Source organism: Tasmannia lanceolata, unplaced genomic scaffold (genome assembly GCF_043159265.1).
Source record: "Tasmannia lanceolata isolate RefF3 unplaced genomic scaffold, GAP_Taslan_0.1 ptg000008l, whole genome shotgun sequence".
NCBI classification, from domain to species: domain Eukaryota; kingdom Viridiplantae; phylum Streptophyta; class Magnoliopsida; order Canellales; family Winteraceae; genus Tasmannia; species Tasmannia lanceolata.
Window position 1 is genome coordinate 2,261,633 of NW_027518685.1, and position 23,701 is coordinate 2,285,333.

Here is a 23,701-nt window from a genome sequence, read left to right on the forward strand (position 1 = left end):
TCTGGCCAACTTTCCAATTTTACCCCGACCATATTTTGTAAATAACAAAACTTTAAACTCATTTTCTTGGGTTTCCGCTTCTTTTACTATGTCTTTTGATCCAACACCGTATTAAACTCAAATTTTAGCCAGCAGGGGTCCCCGCCAAACCCCAGCTTACCTATATAAAAAACAAAAATTAGCCGTCTCGTTTTTTGCCGAAGCATGTTTTGCTATGTTTCTAACACTGACATTACTATTTCTAGGCAATTTGTCATAAAGCCATTTTGCGGCTGGCTTTTGCATGATAGAATAACGACCTGAGACGAATTGAATTAATGAGACAAAATCTGCCAAAAGGTCGACCTGTGGGGCTGTTATCACATGCAAAAACCATCCGTGAAATGGCTTTCGGTGAGATTGCCTAGCAAATCTCATCTAACACCTCACTTGACCTTCTTTAATATGTTGGGAATGATTCTACGAGAAGCTCTTGCTGTAAAACACACACAGAAGGAGCATTGCATTATCACAATTTGGGTCGTCAGATGAGTGCAACGTCTTGCTTTTCAGTCACGACTCATCTCTTATACTGTAGGTACAGTTTGTGTAGAGATGAGTATCAGATGCAGGCTGTTGTTCTGTCTTGCTGTTATTCACTTCGCCTCCTCATCATCAAAAACCAATCTTTCCATGACAGATGATACCATCTCTCTAGGCCAATCACTCTCTGGATACCAGACCATAACATCTAAAGAAGGCAAGTTTGAATTGGGTCTCTTCTCTCCACGAAACTCTCAGAAATATTACCTTGGAATCTGGTGGAAAGAAGCATCAAAACAAGCAGCAGCAGTTTGGGTCGCAAATAGAGAAACACCCCTCCCTGACACTTCATCACAACTAAAAATCTTAGAAGACGGCAATCTGGTTCTCATATCCATTCAAAAATCCTCATTTGGTCGACAAATTCAACCATAAAGCCTCAAATGGAACAGTCGCTGTGCTTCTTGACAGTGGGAATCTAGTCTTGAGAGAACGGAATTCCTCTGCTGTGATTTGGCAGAGTTTTGATCACCCAACTCATACATGGCTTCCTGGAGGACGGCTGGGACTGACCAAGATCACTGGAGAAAAACAGTTTCTCACTTCATGGACCAGTTCTGATAATCCAGCTCCTGGGCCTTTTTCAATTGAGAGAGACCCAGACAACAGCAATCAGTTATTTATGCTATGGAACGGATCTGAGAGGTACTGGAGCAGTGGGTAATGGAATGGCAATTCTTTCAGCGGATTCCCCATAATGTTTTTAAGCTATAACTACAGTTTCAGCATTGTCGATGATGACAAAGTAAAGTATATCACCAACTCTACTTATGATCATAAAACAACTACGAGATTTGAGATGGATGTGTCAGGTTATATCAACCAATTTATTTGGTCAGAGGAGTTTAAAGAGTGGTTATCTTGGTCTCAACCACGAGACCCATGTGATGTTTATTCTTTTTGTGGGCCTTTTGGTATCAGCAGCCGGAGCTTGCCCTTCTGTACATGTTCGCATGGTTTTCAACCAGCTTCTGCAAAAGATTGGAGTTTGAGGGCTTGGTCTGGTGGGTGTGTGAGGAACACACCTTTGCAATGTGGAAATGATGGCTTCTGGAGGATGCATGATTTGCAGTTGAGGATGTATGATACGCCGTTGCCTGTAAATCAACATCTTTTGACAGTTGAAAGCGCTGATGACTGCCACTCAACTTGCTTGAATAATTGTTTTTGTACTGCCTATGCTTATGGTAATAGTAGATGCTTGATATGGAATGGACCCATTTTGAATCTGAGACAACTATCTATTGGTGAAGTTAAGGGAGCAGATCTTTATCTTCGCCTTGCAGCTTCTGAGCTGCTGGGTTCAGCTTTTAAGCTGCCGGGTTCTTCACGAGGTAAGAAGAAATCAAACGTTAGGTTGATTATAGGTGCAACTGCAACTGCAGGGGTTATAGTTGTCATAATGGGTATTGTTTTGGTTCTAATTTGGGAATCTTCGAGGAGAAGGGTGTCTAGAGTATCAAATGTAGATGAGGCGTTATTGATACCATTTAGCTATAAAGATTTAAAGAGTGCCACCAAGAACTTCTCTGAAAAATTAGGGGGAGGAGGTTTCGGTGCAGTTTTTAAAGGAATTTTGCCTGATTCAACCTCCCTAGCTGTAAAAAAGCTCGAAGGCCTTTGACAGGGTGAGAAGCAATTCCGAGCAGAAGTGAGCACAATTGGGACAATTCAGCATGTTAATCTCATTCGCCTTCTTGGGTTCTGCTCTGAAGGTGATAAAAGGCTGCTGGTTTACGAATACATGCCAGAAGGTTCTTTAGATGGGCATTTGTTTCAAAGGGACTGGACAACCAGATACCAAATTGCACTTGGAACTGCAAGAGGGTTAGCTTATCTCCATGAGAAATGCAGAGATTGCATCGTACATTTTGACACAAAGCCAGAAAATATACTTTTGGATGACACATTTTGCCCCAAGGTGGCAGACTTTGGTCTGGCAAAGGTCATTGGTCGAGACTTCAGCCGGGTGTTCACAACCATGAGAGAAACTAGGGGGTATCTCGAACCGGAATGGGTTTTTGGCCTAGCTATCACATCGAAAGCTGACGTTTATAGCTATGGAATGCTGCTTTTTGAAATAATATCAGGCAAGAGAAACTTACAACTATTTGATGATGGCAAGGTTGGCTTTTTCCCAAGTTGGGCTTCGAAGAAAATAACAGAAGGTGAAGTTCTATGCTTGTTGGATTACAAGTTGGGGAGTAATGCTAACATAGAAGAACTTAATAGGAATTGTAGAGTTGCTTGTTGGTGCATTCAAGACGATGAGAATTGTAGGCCATCCATGGGGGAGATTGTTCAAATTCTTGAGGGAGCTTTAGAGGTAAACATGCCCTCCAATTCCAAGGACTCTTCAAATCTTTGAAGAAAAAGAGGAGAGTCTTGTGTTCTTATTAGAGTAAATGATGTGTTCTTATTGTTAGAAATTGTACGTCTGTTCCTTGAATTCCTATGGAAATTACAACTCCAAGAGAGCTTCATGTTCTACACAGCAATGTTTTGCATGCGTGTATGGATGATTTTTTTTACTGTTCGTGCGTGCATGGATGATGAGCTTTCAATTTCTTTCTTTTGTTGCCGGGTGTGACATTTGAGTGAGAATAATATATCTATCGTCTTGATCTCATATTTGAATTTCTCTGAAATGAAGCATGGAGGTTTTTTTCTCCAGCATATTTTTTTCGTTGTCTGACAAATAACTATTGAGTGTAGTCTATAATCCTTTTTTTTCTTTTTTTCTTTTTTTCTCCTACTTTTGTAATCCTACTTTTTGTTGCATTCACCACTGATTACAAACATATGTTGGATGAAAAGTTCTCCCATGAATCACTAGATACAAGGGTCTATAAAATCCCAAACTTCCACAAAAGGCCGAGAATTAGACGTTAGTAATCAAATGGTGTTAAACTGCTAGATAATTGGTGAAGGAAAATCCTGCAAGCGTATGTCAAATGAATTTGGAGGGGTTGGAAGCATTGAACACAAAGGTAATTGCATTAACTATATCATGGGCTAAGATTATCCCAAGCTTCATGTTCATCTCTAACTACGACCTTTGGAGGGGTTGGTGATGACCAAGGTTTTAAATTTCGGTTTCGATTTTGATTTCGATCACATGGAAATGGAAACGTTTCGGTTTAGGTTGAAATTCGGTGGAAAATCCTGTAAAATCAAAGAAACATATGGATACATATATAAATGATAGAATTGAAGGATTAAACTTCAGAAAATGCTAGAACAAACACAAATACACTTTTAGAAATCATCACATAAGCAAGACTAACCACCCATGATAATTTAAAAACATCGAACACTTAGTGATATGCACTTTTGGTAATTTAGTACATACCAAATTTCGCATGTAATTCATATAAATATTTATACATAATATATGCACGACATTTTGCATGCAATTTATACATAATACATGCACCACATTTGGGCTTTGGCCATTTCACCCACAATCTTTGGGTTCAGAAACGTTACAGAGGAGAGTCTTCAGCCATGAATCATTACTGAAATGGTGTTGGGTTATTAATCCCTTGTAAAGCTAATACTACCTATGCAAATTGATCAAGGCATGGTAGTCTCAACAGCCAGCTCAGATACTGTTTGTGTTAATACCTCTTAGAATTTATTCCTACCATATGATCTCTTGAGTCTTAAAGCCAATGAAATCACCAAGAGCTAGAAAACCAATCGAAGCAGCCCCTACCATTAGATTTCTTTGTGAATTTTTCTACCACGCCATTTTACCTACATCATTTTATGGTATCAAAGCTCCACCCTACATCGCTAGGTCTTCGATTCCGCGAGTATAAACTATGTCAAGAGAAGAAGAAGATAAGAAGTCTTCTCTCTAAGAAGCTCTCAATATCAAATAGCAAATCAATGTGGTGTTCTCCTTTACAAACCCAACATAAACTATTCATATCAAAGAAAACCCCGAGAATTAAACTACCCTTTCTAAGGACTTAAAGAATTGGTCCCACTTAAACTTTCATAATACGTGTACGGGGCCTATTTACAGTAGTAATAACTCAAGAAACTTTAGCCATGTTGATGTAAACAGACCTTATTACCCCCTATAACTTAAAAAGACTCATAAAAGACTGATTTAAAACCTGATAACTAGAAGAAAGGTCTAAAAAAATTATGAAAGAAAAATGGCTCGATTAACATCTAAATCTTCTCTGAAATATGGGCCCGTCGAGCATCTGGAAAATGTTTGCAACATCTGTGGATCATCTGTATCGTCGGACTGGCGGGCAACTGGATCAAAGAATTTGTTCTTCCATCTAGATCGAATTCATCTGTTTGTCTCCGTGTCTCCTCCGTTGCTGGTATAATCGAAATACTAAGTCCGGAACTTCGTCAATTTGAAAGAGATATGTGGTAGTATGGAGGAGGTACACACTCCTACCCCAAGCCGAGAACCCCCTAGCCAAGTTATGTTGAACATGAAGAAAATTATGAGGGGCATGAAGAGGAAGAAAATAAGGACGATCCCATTCCTATTACTTGTGCTCCTCGACAATCCTTGGTGATGCATTGTGTTATGCGCAGATCAAAAGTAGAGGAATTCACGCAACACAACAATCTCTTCAAGTGCAAGTGCATGGTCATCTTTTGTCGGGGAGGCCTTGGCAATTTGACAGGGATTCAATTCACAAGGGAAGGGAGAATGTCTTCGTTGTTCGCCATAACAATAAGAGTTATGCCCTTCAACCTTCGACGGATGAGAAGGACCCCAAAGCTTCTCAAGTGGAGGGGCAGTCATGTTTGACGGTAAAAGAGTCATTTGCCAAATCCAAGAGGGAGAGGAAAAAGGAAATACATAAAGGGGTCCAAAAAAAGAAAAAAGAAATAAATTGAAGCTAATGCAAAGTACAATGTTCAACAAGCCAAGCGTCGACGTGACAAAGTATTTAAAGTTGGAATGATATGACGACGTTAACAATGAACTCGAAGTCGAGTTCTCTTCAAGTGGAGGGGACTGACGTAGCCACATCTCCCACTTTCCTTGTTGCTAAAGATACCGATTTGAGAAAAGAAACTGATTTGAAAAAGAGGAAAATCCAAAAGTCCAATTTTCCTCTAATTACGATGAAACACATCTCTAAATATATACTTTTTTTAGAAAGAGTCCATATCTACTTTTTACTTTCTTTCTTGTAGTAGGGGTTATGTTACTTTTTTTTAATATATTCTTGCTATTTACTTGTTTTAGACCAACAAAGCATGCTGCCTTTTCTTTAGCTAGTTTATTTTTCCCTAAATTTTTAAGTGTAGTAGGAGTTCTCTCCTCTCTCCTATAAAATCAATTACGTGAATGCACAAGGGATGATTATGCCTGTTTATTGAAATAAAGAATTCTTCTCCTTTCTTCTTAGTGAGAAATTTGGTTTATTTTATTCTTTGTGGATTCAAAGAACTTGTTCTTTGTGAATTCAAAGAGCACCCTCTGTGGATTCGAAGGTTTATTCGATCTGAGGTCAACGGCAATTAACCCTTGACTCGTTCTTCACGCTTCGGCTACGCCATAAGATCAACATTAAGAAGACAAAAAAAAAAAAACACCCATGAAAACAGAAGAAGAATGAAAACCCACGAATGTACCTTTCTGCATTTTTTGAGACAATATTAGATCTAAATCAATAAGACCAAAAACCCCCAACAAATGTGTTAGAATATTTGAGTTCTAACAGTTGGATTTGGTGTAGATATCACCGTTGGATTAGTTGTTGGATGAGGAAGGTAGGCTAACTAGATTAGATTAGGATTATCTTTCCAAATCTTTTCAAATCTTATCTTTATGACTTGCTATATTTATTTGTAAGTGATTTATTTAAGCATTAGTCATTGTTAATTCTAATTATCAGAAATTAGTGAAAATCCTAATTTTACAAAACGAACAAGCGAGTAAGGAAAACACCAAGAAATGAACAAATACACCCTAGACTAAAGAGGAAAACCAAGAAATGAACAAATACACCCTAGACTAAAGACGAAGAAGAAGAAGAGTACCTGGAGTCAAGCATGAGCGAGGAGCCGTCGCGAGAAATTGAATTGTGTTCAGCGAGTGATAAGTCTTAATCTAGATTTTAGAAATCCAAGGATAGGAGGTAGATTTCTAATCTAGCTTTGTCTGCTTGTAGTTTTGCCTCTGTTTCATTAACCACCGTCACTTTGTGAAAGAAAAGCTTCCATCCGTGCACGCGCGCAACTCCCTAGCATCTCACAATTTACGTTGTTTCTTTTCTTTTTCTTTTTTTGGATGACATAGGGTATCCCCACCCCATTTTTAGGGTGAGACGCTCATCTGAAACTCTGTGAAGTGATATATGATATATCCACCCATTTTTTACCTGGGATAGCCAGGTGTATCCATGACTGCGGAGGGGCTGATTTACTTCATGTGGGAAGGATTCTATGGGCCTGATTGCCACTTACAAAGAGATTGGCTGTCCCATGTAAAATAAAAGTAGTGAATTTATCATTTCCCTGAACTTTTCTAGGTAATCTCCAGTGGAGCCTACCATTATACAAGTTCCAAGTTTCCAACATGTGATGTCACATGTGGGCCCTCAACACTATGAAAATACGACGCACCCGCTGTATTTGACGCACATGCTGAATTGAGTCTAGTCTACACGCGGACCGTAGAATATGCAAATCTGATATTTGGAAAGACCATCGATGGCACAGTTTGGATCATATGAGTGCGAGTGTGTGTCAATGCTATCTTCACGATAGGGCCTACAAAATAAAGGGTCTGGACATGAGAATATGATGTACGTGAGGTGGGCCCAGATTAGGCTTCTCACGAGCTTCTTTTGCTAACGCATCTCGCGGGAGTAGTATTATTTTCCAATTTAATTTTGAAAAGTCTACAACTGAACAGACTCTTTTCTAAGGTGCAATGTCTTTGCTTTTTAGTCATGCCTAGGGCTGCAAATGAACCGAGCCGGATCACGAACATGTTTCGGTTCGGCTCACTAAAAGCTCGGCTCGGACTTGTTCGTTTCATTTCGTTTACTAAATTAACTGAACCCGAGCCCAAAAATTAGGCTCGTCAAATAATCGAGCCAACCTCGTGCTTTGTATAGTTCGGCTTGGACAAGCTCGTGAACTTTTTAGGCTCTGTTCATAAAGTCGAGCTGAGCTTTAAAGCTCGGATTATGTTCGTTATATATATACATGGTTTGTAAGCTCTAGCGCAAGCTGAGCTCTAGCTCACGAACTGCGGCCCCATTATATATATATATATATATATATATATGAGGAAACTGTTGGTGAGCTTAAGCTCACCAAACTTATGGTGAGCTAGCTTGCCCAATCACATGGGGGCCCACTTTGTTAGGATGATCCAAAGCATTCATTTGAAAGTCCCTTACATAGATGGGGGGTGTACCAAAAATCAGCTCCATAGGATCATCTTAACCCCTCCATTTGTGGAGGACAAAATGGACAGACACAAATCTGCCCCATTTTTGTCCTCCACAAATGGAGGGGTTAGGATGATCCTATGGAGCTGATTTTTGGTACACCCCCTATCTATGATAAGGCCTTGCAAATGAATGGTTTGGATCACTCCCCAAAATGTGGGACCCATGTGATTGGGCAAGCTAGCTCACCATAAGTTTGGTGAGCTTAAGCTCACCAACAGTTTCCTCATATATATATATATATATATATATATATATATATATATATATATATATATATATAATGGGGCCGCAGTTCGTGAGCTAACCTCCATTGCCTTATGGACTTTCAAATGAATGCTTTGGATCATCCTAACAAAGTGGGCCCCCATGTGATTGGGCAAGCTAGCTCACCATAAGTTTGGTGAGCTTAAGCTCACCAACAGTTTCCTCTCTCTCTATATATATATATACACCTTGGGAGAGAGAACACCATCCTCTTGAAAAATCCATAAGGCAATGGAGGTGTTGACGACGTGTTGTTGCTTATATATATATAATATGAGAGAACATTTCCTACACACTAGCTTAAAATACAGTGGGGGCCCACATTGTTTGGGTGATCCAAGCCATCCATTTTAAAGGCCCTCCCAAAATTCATTTTTTTGTTGGGCATTGTGAATTACGTGGGATGAGGAAAAAAAATCAGTTCCGCTTAAAAAAGAGGGCATGTTGAACAATTAGAATAAATCTAATAAACAAAAAATAGAGGGCTTTCAAGCCAATTCCCATTCCAGTTTCAATAACCGGAAAATTGATTGATGCCACCGTGATTATTTCAAAATTACTGGAGAGTAGTTATAAATTTAAAGAGAAACCGTAGCAAATTTGTAAAACAAAAATTAACAAGGTGAGTAAGGCACCTTGTTGAGGTTTATTCTAATTGTTGGGTAAGGCACCTTGTTGAGGTTTATTCAAAATTAACAAAAATAAATCCAATCAAAACATGGACATGCGAATATCAGTAGCCCCAAAATATTAGCTAAAATAGCATGGCGTTAATTAAAAAACGTCTAACCGATGGCAATATAATCCCAATCGGAGTCAGAGTCAACACATGGACCATGGAATCTGCAATCTTATACAAGATTTGTGGTCGTGTTGCCTACGTACATAATAAAGTGTTAACTTACCAACTTCTCCAATAGCTCAAGCTTTTGGAGAAAGGCAGTATTTAATCTTTTATACTTTAACACTCCCCCTCACGTGTGGCCCCACTTTCTGGGGCTGGCCTACACGTGGCACATGTGGCCCAACTTTTAGGTTTAGCCATTGCATGTGGATTTTGCTACCAAGGAGGTTTGAACCCAGGCATTTGCTTTGATACCATGTTAACTTACCAACTTCTCCAATAGCTCAAGCTTTTGGAGAAAGGCAGTATTTAATCTTTTATACTTTAACATAAAGCACCAAGCATGATAGTATTAGAAGCTCTCAATATAAGATGACAAATTAAAGTCAAACCGATGAGTCCTATATCCTTCCAATTTAAGAGTATTTCAGACGTTTTGGACAATGTTAAAAGTCTTCTTGAGGTTACAATCAAGAGCTCCTTTGGTAACTTCAACTCGGATTTTTATTTTTTTTTAAGGTGCAACGTCTTTCTTTCAAGCATACACTCACACCTCATCTCCTCTTCCTCGAATATCTTGCATATTGCCCCTGTTTCTGCACAGATGGGTATCAGATGCAGGCCATGCTTCTTCTTTGCTATTTTACTCTTTGCCTCCTCTTCAGAATTCCATCTTTCTATTGCAGTTGATACCATCTCTCCAGGCAAATCACTCTCTGGAGACCGGACCATAATCTCCAAAGATGGCAAGTTTGAATTGGGTTTCTTCTCTCTTTATAACTCTCAGAAAAATTACATTGGCATCTGGTACAAACAAGACGGGGAAAAAACAACAGTTTGGGTAGCAAATAGAGAAAGACCCCTCCCTGACACCTCGTCACAACTAAAAATCTCAAAAGATGGCAATCTTGTCCTCCTCCGTAACCAGTTAAACATCATTTGGTCCACAGATTCAACAGTTAAATCCTCAAATGGAACAGTTGCTGTGCTTCTTGACAATGGGAATTTAGTTTTGAGAGACAGGTCGAATTCCTCTGTTGTGATTTGGCAGAGTTTCGATCACCCAACTGATACATTGCTTCCTGGAGGATGACTGGGACTGAACAAGATCACTGGAGAAAACCTAATTCTCACTTCATGGACCAGTTTCTACGATCCAGCACCTGGTCCTTTTTCTCTTGAGATAGACCCAAGCAACAGCAGTCAGAATTTTACAATACGGAATGGATCTGAACGCTACTGGAGCAGCGGGGATTGGAATGGGATTAAAACAAGATCAGGCTTGAATTTCAACTTTGTTGACGACGACAAGGTAAAGTACTTCACCTACTCTGTTAAATATGGTGGTATTGATAAATTTGTGATAGATGTGTCAGGGCAAATCAAGCTATTTACATGGATCAATGAGTGGAAATTAATTTGGTATCAACCAGGAGACCCATGCGCTCTTTATTCTTTTTGTGGGGCTTTTGGTAGCTGCATCCAGAGCTCGCCCTTCTCCTGCACATGTTTGCACGGTTTTGAACCAGCTTCTGTGATAGATTGGCATTTGAGAGATTGGTCTGCTGGATGTGTGAGGAAAACACCTTCGCAATGCAGTGATTACATCGATTTTAATGGAGAAGATACAGGTGTCTTCTGGAGGATGCATGATATGCATGTGGAGTTGCCCACATATCAACATCCTTTGACAATTGGAAGCATTGATGATTGCCAATCAGCTTGCTTGAAGAACCGTGACTGTACTGCCTATGCTTATGATAGTAGTGGCTGCTTGATATGGAATGGAGACCTTACGTATGTAAGGCAACTATCTGCTGGTGATCGTAATGGAGGAGATCTTTATATTCGCCTTGCGGCTTCTGAGCTGCAGGATTGTGGAGGTAAGAAGAAAGCAAATACTGGTTTGATTGTAGGTGTAGCTGCAGGGGTTATAGTTGTCATAATGGGTATTCTTTTCGTTGGGATTTGGGGATGTCCAAGGAGAAGGATGACTAGAGTATCAAATGCACTCGAGGGATTTTTGGTACCATTTAGCTACAGATATTTACAGAGTGCTACCAAGAACTTCTCTGAAAAAATAGGGAGAGGCGGTTTCGGTACAGTTTTTAAAGGAATTTTGCCTGATTCAACCGTCATAGCCGTAAAAAAGCTTGAAGGCCTTCAACAAGGTGAGAAGCAATTCCGAGCAGAAGTGAGCACGATTGGCACAATTCAACATGTTAATCTCGTTCGCCTTCTTGGGTTATGCTCTGAAGGTGATAAAAGGTTGTTGGTTTACGAATACGTGCCAAAGGGTTCTTTAGATGGGCATCTATTTCAAAGAGACTCCAACATATTGGACTGGACAACCAGATACCAAATTACACTTGGAATTGCACGAGGGTTAGCTTATCTCCATGAGAAATGCAGAGATTGCATCATACACTGCGACATAAAGCCGGAAAACATACTTTTGGATGACACATTTTGCCCCAAGCTGGCAGACTTTGGGCTGGCAAAGGTCTTTGCCCAGGAGTTCAGCCGGGTGTTGACAACCATGAGAGGTACCAGAGGGTATCTCGCACCCGAATGGGTTTTTGGCCTACCTATAACATCGAAAGCTGATGTTTATAGCTATGGAATGCTGCTTTTTGAAATGATATCAGGCAAGAGAAACTTCGAACCATTTGAAGATGGAAAGGTTTGCTTTTTCCCCAATTGGGCTTCCAAGAAAATGACAGAAGGTGAAGTTCTTTGCTTGTTGGATTACAGGTTGGGGAGTAATGCTAACATAGAAGAACTTGATAGGGCTTGTAGAGTTGCTTGTTGGTGCATTCAAGACAATGAGAATTGTAGGCCATCCATGGGGGAGATTGTTCAAATTCTTGAGGGAGTTTTAGAGGTAAATATGCCTCCAATTCCAAGGACTCTTCAAATCTTTGAAGAAAATCAAGAGAGTCTTGTGTTCTTATTGGAATAAAAGCTATTAGAAATTCTATTTCTGTTCCTCGAATTCCTATGAAAATTACAACTCCATGAGAGCTTCATGTTCTACACAGCAATGTTTTGCATGTGTGTATGGAAGATGAGCTTTCAATTTCTCTGTTTTATTGCTGGGTATGACCGTATGACATTTGAGTGATAATAATATATCATCTTGATCTCTTGTTTGAATTTCTCTGACAACTAAACAACCTGTCTTATACATGATTTTATTATTGAATACAGAAATTGAATTATATTTTGAACTGTAGAAATCATATACAGTAAATAATATAGTTAACATATGACTATGTGAGTCTGGTTAAATATATGATAGCAAACCTGTAACATTGGTTGATGTCGACAATTTAAAATGTGCAATATACATTCGCAAACTATGTAACTGTTTTCTCTGAAACATACATGATTCTAAATGAAATATTCTATTGGAACTGCACCGTCAAAGACTCATTGGACTTGATGCAAATCCAATTTAGATGCACGACCATACTGCCCAAAACCACAATACCAGTATCAATTCAAGATATTTGCATGCAGAACACAAGCCTAAGCATCAGCCATGAACATTATTTCCAATAGACCTGGCAAAAGTGACCCGTGCCCGCGGGTCGACCCGGCCCACCCGCAAATTTGCGGGCACGGGTCTAAGTTTCCGTGACCCGTCAAAAACCAACCCGCGGGTGACCCAACCCGCAAAAACACGGGTCGGGTCGGGTCAACCCGCGGGCACCCGCATTTTTACAGTATTTTTTAATTTTTTTGAGAATGTTAACATCACTGCTGTTTGTTTTTTATGAGTAACTCCTCACTTTATAAAAAGTACGGTATGTCCTGCACCGTAGGATTATCCAAAGTTCCAAACCGTCCATTAGATGGGCCATACCCTAAATAGGTTATGCCCCAAAATTATCCAAAGTTCCAAACCGTCCATTAGATGGGCCATACCCTAAATAGGTTATGCCCCAAAATTATTTCCATCGGTTGATTCTAACCCTCCGATCTATAGAGGGTTAGGATCAACCCTCTACCATTCAGATTGGAGGGATAGGATCATCCTATGGAAATGATTTTTGGAGCATAACCTATTTAGGCTATGGCCCAACTAATGGACGGTTTGGATCATCCTATGGTGTGGGCCATACATAAAGTGAGAGTGCCCAGTAGTGTTGATAACATTTAAATGTGGTTTTTATTTTATTAGAATTTGCTATCAAGCTTCTCCTTTGGCAATTTCTCGGCAAGTGGCCTTTGTGTATGCAGAGATGCGCGCATCCAAATGTTGCTAAAATGTTCCTAGAAAATATAAAAAAGTAATCATTACTAGCTAAATTATAAAGTTTTGAATGAAAAATTACCTAGAAAGGGTTATAAAATTTTAAAATTACAAACAAAATACCAAATCACATATCGAGGTTATGACAATTACGACAATTACGGGAAAAATAGAGGCTGTCAAATCAAAATAATTATTACAATCCGATATTTGCAGCATATTTGCGGGTGACCCGCGGGTTGACCCGGCCCACCGCGGGCCGCGCGGGTCACGTAAATTTTGACCCGCCAAAATGCGGGTCATTTTCTCACCCAACCCGTGGACCCGCACCCGCATCACCCGCGGGTTGACCCGGCCCGACCCACCCGTTTGCCAGGTCTAATTTCCAAGGGTTATTCAGATCAATCATTGAATTTGTAACCATTAACTCATTAAGACAGATTTTAAGCTGGACCAGAATAAATAAGAGCAAGTAAAAACAAGAATAAATGTCATGTTGTTACACTTTGTAAATGCAATATTAAAGTATGCTACAAAAGCATGGACATATTCATTGAGTAACTGACAGTTTGTAACAATTTGATTTCCAAAAATACATCGATAATAGTAGTTGGGATTATTCACATGCAACTGATTTACCAAACAACTGTGCTCCTTGTTCTAACATCCTCAGCAGTATTGTACAAAAAAGAAAAAAAGCAACACGCAACTAACAGAAATGATGGCTGTCACAAAATTCGTATCATTAGAATTTGTGGATGTAGGCATCTTGGCCGAACCACGTAAAATCTTGGTGTGCATCTTGTGTCTTGTTTTTCTTGTTTTACTTTTCCGTTTATTTGTGCACGATTAAATCGGATTTTCTATTTTCTCAACAAGTTTTTATCTAAGCTCAGGTTGTAGCGATCGTCGAGGCCAGGTGGAGTGATCGTGGGTGTTCAGATTTGATAGTTGTGACAACAATCGCAGAAGGGAAGAAAAATTGTCCGAGTAATTTTCATTCGAGGTGGAGTTTCGCATCGAGGGTGATCTAAGATGGCGGTAAAATCGAGTTCTACCCGGTTCAGCATCGACATGGTTGACGAGAAGACTAGTTTCACTCTATGACAAATGAGGGTGAAGGACATACTAGTTCAACAGTGCGTAGCTAAGGCGTTGAAGGAAAGTGATGAGAAGGCGGAGAAGATGACAGATACCGAGTGGGAAGATATTGAGTCGAAGGGGGTCAGTACAAATCGGCTATGCCCGGTAAATAACGTTATGGAAGAAGACCCTACATTATGGGAGGATTTGGAAAAGCTTTACACGTCAAAAAACTTAGCCAACCGATTGTATCTCAAGCGACAGTTGTACGGGCTGAAGATGTAGGAAAGTGAAAATCTTCTGGAATACATTACTGTGTTCAACGGGATTGGGGATCAACTCCACAAAGTTGATGAAAAGAGGAAGGGAGAAGATAAGACCCTATTACTTCTTATTTCACTTCCTGATTCGTATGAAAATCTGGTGACTATGTTATTATTTGGTAAGGATACCATGAAGATAGAAGAAGTCATAACAACGCTCTTATCAAATGAGACTAGGAAGAGGCAATAAAGTCCCAATTTGATCAAGAAATTCAACAGCTAACACCTCAAATTTTAGGTTACTGTGATTCATTTAATTCATTAGTGACTGATGTAGACCGACTTGACCCGTCTCACTCGCATAGGCTGAAATAAATGAGGAACCAGCTGAATTGAGTGCGACAGGTGCCGTATCGTGGACACCCGAGCCATTGAATCTGCGGTCACGCTATTTTGATTTCTAACACCACAAGTTATCTTTTTAATGAACGGGAGTAATACTATCAGAAGAAGCTCTTAATATAAGACATGCACAGAATGAGAATTGGTTGGGCCCACCCACAAGAAATCAGCGTTATCCATCTGTTGATCGGACAATTGGGATCATCGGATGAGTTATATTTGTTCCCGTTGACTTGAAGAGTAATTCGGTTGTTTTGAAAGTCTTCTTGAGGTTAATAGCATGGGCTGCTTTGGTAATTTAAACTGTTTTTTCTTTTCTTTTTAAGGTGCTAGTGCAACGTTTTTCTTTCAGTCTTACCCTCACACCTCATCTCCTCTTCTTCGAATATCTTGCTTATTGCCACTATTTCCACATAAATGGGTATGAAATGCAGGCCATGGTTCTTTGTTGTTTTCCTCTTAACCTCCTTCTCTTCAGAATTCCATGTTTCTATTGCAGTTGATACCATCTATCCAGGCCAATCAGTCTCTGGAAACCAGACCATAGTCTCTAAAGATGGCAAGTTTGAATTGGGTTTCTTCTCTCCAGGTAACTCTCAGAAATATTACATTGGCATTTGGTACAAAAAAGTCTCAGAAAAAACAGCAGTTTGGGTAGCAAATAGAAAAACACCACTCCCTGACACTTCCTCAGAACTAAAAATCTCAGAAGATGGTAATCTAGTCCTCCATAACTATTCAAAAATCCTCATTTGGTCCACAAATTCTAACGTTAGAACCTCAAATGGAACAGTTGTTGTGCTTCTTGACAATGGGAATCTAGTTTTGAGAGATGGGTTAAATTCCTCTGCTGTGATTTGGCAAAGTTTTGATCACCCAACTGATTCATGGCTTCCTGGAGGATGGCTGGGGATGAACAAGATCACTGGAGAAAACCAGATTCTTACTTCGTGGACCAGTTCTGACAATCCAGCTCCTGGTCTTTTTTCTCATGAGGTAGACCCAGGTAACAGCAGTCAATATTTTTCACTATGGAATGAATCTGAGAGATACTGGAGCAGCGGGGATTGGAATGGGCATACTTACAGCGGAATTCCTGAAATGTGGGTAACAACTTCCTTCAATTTCAGCTATGTCGAAAATGACAAGGTAAAGTATTTTACCTTTTCAGTAAGTAATCCTAACATTACTGCGAGATTTGTGATGGGTGTGTCAGGGCAAGTGAAGACATTAACATGGTTGGAGGATACTAAACAGTGGCAATCATTTTATTCTCAACCAAGAGATCAATGCGAAGTTTATTCTCCTTGTGGGCGTTTTGGTAGCTGTGGCCAGGGCGTGACCTTCTGTACATGTTTGCACGGCTTTGAACCAGCTTCCATAAAAGATTGGAGCTTGCGTGCTTGGTCTGGTGGGTGTGTGAGGAAAACACCTTTGCAATGTGGAAACGATGGCTTCTGGAGGATGCGTGATATGCAGTTTAGGATGTATGATATGCCGTTGCATGTAAATCAACATCTTTTGACAGAAGGTAGCTATGATGATTGCCGATCAACTTGTTTGAATAACTGTTCTTGTACTGCCTATGCTTATGATAATAGTAGGTGCTTCATATGGAAGGGAGACATTTTGAATCTGAGACAACTATCTACTGGTGAGGGTAAGGGTGGAGATCTTTATCTCCGCCTTGCGGCTTCTGAGCTCCCAGGTTCTTCTGGAGGTAACAAGAAAGCAAATACAGGGTTGATCATCGGTGCAGCTGCGGGGGTTATAGTTGTTGTCATAATGAGTATTCTTTTGGTTCTGATTCGAAAGAGACATGCGACTAAAGCATCAAATACAGTTCAAGGTTCTCTGATATCATTTAGCTACAGATATTTACAGAGTGCCACAAAGAACTTCTCTGAAATATTAGGGGGAGGCGGTTTCGGTTCAGTCTTTAAAGGGATTTTGCCTGATTCAATATCCATAGCTGTAAAAAAACTCGAAGGCCTTCAACAAGGTGAGAAGCAATTCCGGGCAGAAGTGAGCACGATCGGGATAATTCAGCATGTTAATCTCATTCGCCTTCTCGGGTTCTGCTCTGAAGATGATAAAAGGCTGCTGGTTTATGAATACATGCTAAAGGGATCTTTAGACGGGCATCTATTTCAAAGGGACTCCAATATATTGGACTGGACAACCAGATACCAAATTGCACTTGGAACTGCAAGAGGGTTAGCTTATCTCCATGAGAAATGCAGAGATTGCATCATACACTGCGACATAAAGCCAGAAAACATACTTTTGGATGACACGTTTTGCCCCAAGGTGGCAGACTTTGGTCTGGCAAAGGTCTTTGGCCGGGAGTTCAGCCGGGTGTTGACCACCATGAGAGGAACCAGAGGGTATCTCGCACCAGAATGGATTTTGGGCCTTGCTATCACATCAAAAGCTGACGTCTATAGCTACGGAATGGTTCTTTTTGAAATAATATCAGGCAAGAGAAACTTGGAACAATTTGAAGATGGGAAGGTTGGCTTTTTCCCTAGTTCAGCTTCGAAGAAAATAACTGAGGGTGAAGTTCTTTGCTTGTTGGATCACAGGTTGGGGAGTAATGCTAGCATAGAAGAACTTGATAGGGTTTGTAAAGTTGCTTGTTGGTGTATTCAAGACGATGAGAGTTGTAGACCAACTATGGGGGAAATTGTTCAAATTCTTGAGGGAGTTTTACAGGTAAATATGCCTCCAATTCCAAGGACTCTTCAAATCTTTGAAGAAGATCAAGAGAGTCTTGTGTTCTTTTTGGAATAAATGCTATTAGAAATTCTATTATGTTCCATCAATTCCTATGAAAATTACTATTCAATGAGAGTTTCATATTCTACACAGTAATGTTTTGCATGCTTTTATGGAAGATTAGCTTTCAATTTCTCTGTTTTCTTGCTAGTATGTCATTTGAGTGATAATAATACATCTAGGGTGGTGATAAATTCACCCACCTTTGCCGGTTTTGAAGCCAGATCTGGTACAACACTTTTGTACAACCTCTCTCTCTCTCTCTCTCTCTCTCTGGTACAACACTTTTGTACAACCAATACTTAGCCTCCCCTCCCTCGCTCTCTTCAACATGAACTATAGGCAAGGCCTACGATTGATTTGTTTAAACCACTGGAGATCGGCCAAGTCTGATGTCGATCGATTAGCTCGGGTTGATGCTGATAGGGTAGCCTTGCTAGCTTTGATTTCCTTCCTCCATGAGGGAGTAAGTTTTTCCGGGTCTATGTTTATCCTTGGTTCGTGTATTGCTATTTTTATTTATTGAACATCACGGTAACCTCTCTATTTATTATTTAATGAAGCCAGCTACGATTTTTAAAAAAATATAAAAAAATCAAATGAATATGGAAAAGTGTCATCGATAGGCCCCTGTTTGGATTGCATTGCAAGAAAAACATTTTAGGCAGAAATTTCTTTCCTTTCCACAATTTTCTATACAATTTCAAGAAATATTTTTCTACTATTTGGTTTGCCAAACTTTGGCAAGGAAAAAATATTCTAGAACATTTTTTCTAATGTTTGGTTTGCCAAGTTAGGAGAGGAATTTTTTTCCTTTGGAAGCTCACATTGAAAGCCAATGACCAATAAAACTAGAGGGGCACACCTTAGATTTCTAGTAAATTAAAAAGGGAGTCCCACATGTATATGGGCTTACGTAGTATAGAATTATACACTCATAAGGCTTGTCACCCCACAAGTATGGTCACGAGTGGTCTACTAGTGAGACCCAATTGGTGGAGGGCTGAATGGCAAAAAAACACAATGGAGACCACATGTATCTTAATGACTAGTCTATTATAATGGGCCTTGATGGAGGTCATAGTGATCTTACGTACATATTTGTACATAGGGCTGCAACAGGGTCGGGTTTTTCAAAGCCCTTGCCCAACCCTGGATCCCATTATCTCGGCTCTGACCCACCCTGACCCTGAGTCAGGGCCGGAAAACATCAACCCATTACCCACCCTACAGGGTATTGTGTTGACCTTGGCCCGCCCTGATTGGGCAGGCCCGGCCCTAATTGACCCTAGTGCAAATACCTATTAAGAGTGCCAAAAATAAAGCAACCACTTATCATATGGAACAAAATGATCAATAAACAGAGAAAGGGAACAAAATAAGACAATATGAATTCAACAACATGCGGGCAACAGAGACAATTAATAATAATAATCTAAAGAAACATCAATCCAAGATAATCGAAAACATTAGCAGAAGAAACATGCACAGATGGTTCAATTCTATAATAGAAAACTCAGGGTCAGGCTGGGTCAGGATACCCGAGGCATTAACCCAAAACCCGCCCGACCTGAGTCAGGGTCAAAAAAATATGAACCCTGACCCACCCTCAGGGTTAGAAAATCTAGCCCTGACCCTGTTCGGGCTCAGGGTGGGTCAGGGCTGACAGGGCCAAACTTGCACCCCTATTTGTACATTTTTCATTTCTCATTATAGCTTAAGAGTAAAAGAATCAAATATAAGTAATAAGCTGAATTTTGAGAATTTAGGTAATAAGCATATTTTCGTTAGATATATGGTATCTGAGCTCAAACTCAGATAGGTTTTCTGAGCTCAAACTCAGATAGGTTTTCTGAGCTAGAGTTTTTAAATAGGGTGGGTCCCTATGTTGTTTGGGTCATGTTAGATATTGATTCTATAGGACCTAACATAGATAGGGTGTCCTTAAGAAATTATCTCCATAGGATCATGGTAAACGTTGATTTGTGGAGGCTTAAAATGGACATTTAGAAAATTGTCCATTTTGTGCCATACAGATCGAACAGTTAGGATGACTCTATGGAGATGGTTTCTTAGGAACAACCTATCTATGTCAGGTTCTATGGAATGAATGGGTTTGATGAGCCATGAGAGATGCCCTATGTAAAAACTCTACCTCAGAAATTCTACATGAGCTTGAGCTCAGATACCGCGCCCCCATTTTCGTTTGCACATTTGCAAGTAATACACATCTGAGACAAGTTGTATAGACATTTTCACATTTTCATCTCCATAAAAACTTCACTTATGGCGAGTGAACACAAACTTTGGCAAGCTGAAATTTGAGAATATTGGTAATAAACACTAGGGCTGCACATTTAACCGCCTAAACCAATAAACCGAACCGAACCGGGCCTTTCGGTTTGGTTCGGTTCGGTTTTTAGTGGCATTGGTTCGGTCACGGTTTCGGTTTTCCATAAACCGTTTGGATCGGTTCGGTCATGGTCAAGGAAAAATTTCAACCAGAAAAACCGAACCGAACCGATGGACTGATGGTATTTTTGCCATTTTTTTATTTTTTTGTTATAAATCATATATATATCAATTTTCTTTACTTGGCACACCCAAATCTAATGTATTTAACTGGAAAGAGAAGAGACCAACCAAAATGGGTGGTTCCAAGTAAATAAATGGGCGGAAATATAACACCAAAGACCAAAAGAATAACTTATTACACGCTGAAAATTGAAAAGGGATAAACTCATTACCCTAGCTGACGGATTTCTCTCTCAAATCTTTACTCTATCTCCACTCTCTCTCGACCAAAACGGAAAAACCCTAGCCTAAGAAGGACTTTGTGCTTTTGATTCGCGAAAGAAGGATTTTGTGCATTTGATTCGGTAGCTGCACATTCGATCTGCGAAACGGCAAAACCCTAGCATTTGGTTCGGATTTTTCTCTCAAATCTCTACTCTTTGAGGTATGCTTGAATATGCAACCCTTTTTCTTTGAGGTATGCTTGAATATGCATCCCTTTTTCTGCATTTGATATGCTTGAATATATCATTACCCCCTAAATCGTGTAAACTGAAGTAAAATTTCATCAAAAATGTTTTTTCTTGTAATCCAAATAGGGCATAAAAGTAGCAGCAATCCAACTCAAGGAAATCGGATAAACCGTGAACCGAACCAAACCGATCCGGTCAAGACCGGATCGGTTTGGTTCGGTTTGACCCCCAAACAGTTCGGTTACGGTTTGGAAATTTTCCAAACCGATGGCATCGGTTCGGATCAAGAAATCCCCCAAAACCGAACCGGACCGAACCATGTGCAGCCCTAATAAACACCATACCATTTTTTAAAAAAAGGTAATAAACACCATACAGAAATTCTGAATTTTGTAGAAGACGAATTAATTTTTTGGGTGTGTTGAGGGGAAAATGAGATCCACTTTAAAAATATAGGGAACGATGAGTGAATCTAATAAGAGTTAAAAGCATGTAAAATGGAGAACTTTCAATCCAATTCACATTCCACTTTCAATAACAGATAAAAGCGTGTAAAAACCCAAAGAAACGAACAAACGAATAAGGAAAACTCCAAGAAACGAACAAATGAGTGAGAAATTGAATTGTGTCCAGCGAGAGATAGAGACCGTTCCGAGACTTTTCTTAATCTATGTTTTAGACATGCAAGGATTGGAGAGAGATTTCTAATCCAGCGAGAGATTTTTGCCTTATTCACCGTTAGATTGTTAGTATCAGTTGGATGGGGGAATTGCTAGGGTCCATCGTAAAAGGCATTTCTCGGCTGGTCTCTCGCATGTCAGACCAGCCACACAGTTAAAGAAAACAAAAGATGATTATGAATTTTTTTAAGTTATCCAACTGCCGGTGGAGCCCACCATTATAAAGGTTCCAACATTGTATGTCATACGTGGGCCCCATCTCGATTATTTTCCACATCCTTTGCCGGTGACAGTACGCACCAAGAAAATACGACTCACCTGCTGCATTTAATGCACTAACTCGGTTGACTCGATGTATGACAGACCTAACTCGGTTGACTCGTATTGGCGGAAATAAGTGGGCCCACCCTCACACGGACGGTGTGGAATATGCTGAATGATTTGTGAGAAGCTCTTACTATAAGACACGCATAGAAGGGCCCACCCATAAGAAGTCTGGCATCAACCTGACCCTCCATCCAGAGCCCTACTCATGTGTTGATGGCATTAAGTGAAAATTACAGTCTTTGAACATCTCTAACCTTTGGAAGGCAGGACTAGAATGTGCATCATCGCTTCATTTTTAATGAACAGTTTGGATCATCTGATGAGTGCTAGTTTCTGGTAATGTTAACTTCACAGTAGGGCCTAATAAATGAAGGGTCTGGATCATGAGAATATGATGTAGGTGGGCCCAGATTAGGCTTCTCACGTGCTTCTCTTGCTAACACCTCTCGTAGTATTAATGTTATGTTGAAAAGTCTGCAACTGAATTGTGGAAAGAATGTAAAGATGATTTCAGCTTCTTGTGTGGTTGTTCTCGCCCGACAACATTTCCGGTCCAAGCAAAATTACGGAAATGCCATACAGCTGATAGCCTCGAAGCTAACGTGTAACGGCCTCGAAACTTATCAGTTGTGTTTTCTTCGTTCTTTTCCCAATAAGGTGACCAAATACATAATTTATAAACGGAAATGGAAAAGAATGTGATTTTAATTCATAGCAGAATATTATCTAAAAAATAAAGGGAAATGATTTCTGCGCCAAGTGTTTTGATAAACATCCTCTTACATCCTTTAAATACTACACGACAAACAAATGGAGCGCGTGTTTATCAAAACACTTGGGCGCATAAATCATTTCCCAAAATAAAATCTACGGTATATAAAACAGATCAGATTTTCCCCCTTTTTAAGCAGCAACTTCTTGCTTTCAGTCATGCCTCATCTCATACTTAGAACATCTTTATTGTTTGTGCAGCTACAGTAGAGATGAGTTTGAGATGCAGGCTATTGTTCTTTCTTGCTGTTATTCACTTGGCCGCCTCCTCTTCAAAAGCCATCTTTCTATGGCCACAGCTCCAGGCCCATCATTTTCTAGATACAAGACAGATGCCATCTCTCCAGGCCCATCACTCCCTGGAGACCACACTGATACGATCTCTCCAGGCCCATCACTCCCTGGAGACCACACTGATACGATCTCTCCAGGCCCATCACTCCCTGGAGACCACACTGATACCATCTCTCCAGGCCCATTACTCTCTGGATACCAGACTGAAGCCACATCTCCAGGCCCCTCACCCTCTGGATACCAGCCAGGAGCCATCCTTCCGGACCAACCACTCTTTGGACTTTGGAGACCAGACTGATACCATCTTTCCAGGCCAATCACTCTCTGGAGACCAGACCATAACCTCTAAAGAAGGCAAGTTTGAATTGGGTTTCTTCTCCCCAGGTATCTCTCAGAATTATTACATTGGCATCCGGTACAATCAAGACTGGGAACAAACAGCAGTTTGGGTAGCAAATAGACAAACACCCCTCCCTGACACCTCATCACAACTAAAAATCTAAGAAGATGGCAATCTTGTCCTCCGTTACCAGACAAACATCCTCATTTGGTCCACAAATTCAACCTTTAAAACCTCAAATGGAACAGTTGCGGCTGTGCTTCTTGACAATGGGAATTTAGTTTTGAGAGACGGGTCGAATTCCTCTGCTGTGATTTGGCAGAGTTTCGATCACCCAACTGATACATTGCTTCCTGGAGGATGGCTGGGACTGA

At 40.2% G+C, this 23,701-nt stretch overlaps 1 protein-coding gene and 3 pseudogenes across 1 annotated transcript; all 4 read left to right on the top strand.

Annotated features, from left to right (window-relative positions):
• The first annotated feature begins 766 nt into the window (after window positions 1–766).
• LOC143883908 (G-type lectin S-receptor-like serine/threonine-protein kinase At2g19130 pseudogene) lies at window positions 767–3,258 on the top strand (annotated as a pseudogene).
• Window positions 3,259–9,640: 6,382 nt separating this feature from the next.
• Window positions 9,641–12,225, top strand: LOC143882537 (G-type lectin S-receptor-like serine/threonine-protein kinase At2g19130 pseudogene; annotated as a pseudogene).
• On the top strand, window positions 9,749–10,237 carry LOC143885608 (S-locus-specific glycoprotein S13 pseudogene; annotated as a pseudogene).
• A 3,247-nt stretch (window positions 12,226–15,472) lies between the features above and the next one.
• Window positions 15,473–18,018, top strand: LOC143882538 (G-type lectin S-receptor-like serine/threonine-protein kinase At2g19130). The gene is made up of 2 exons (XM_077386016.1): window positions 15,473–15,739; window positions 15,944–18,018. Exons 1-2 carry the CDS (start codon window positions 15,568–15,570, stop codon window positions 17,941–17,943), a joined length of 2,172 nt encoding a protein of 723 aa, XP_077242131.1. The 5' UTR covers window positions 15,473–15,567; the 3' UTR covers window positions 17,944–18,018.
• The last annotated feature ends 5,683 nt before the right edge of the window (window positions 18,019–23,701 follow it).

Bases quoted from the DNA above. Each gene is read 5' to 3' on its own strand.
- LOC143882538 (XM_077386016.1), top strand. From the start codon at position 15,568: ATGGGTATGAAATGCAGGCCATGGTTCTTTGTTGTTTTCCTCTTAACC. The intron at 15,740-15,943 runs GTAACTCTCAGA...CAAATGGAACAG, and splicing joins ATTGGGTTTCTTCTCTCCAG to TTGTTGTGCTTCTTGACAAT.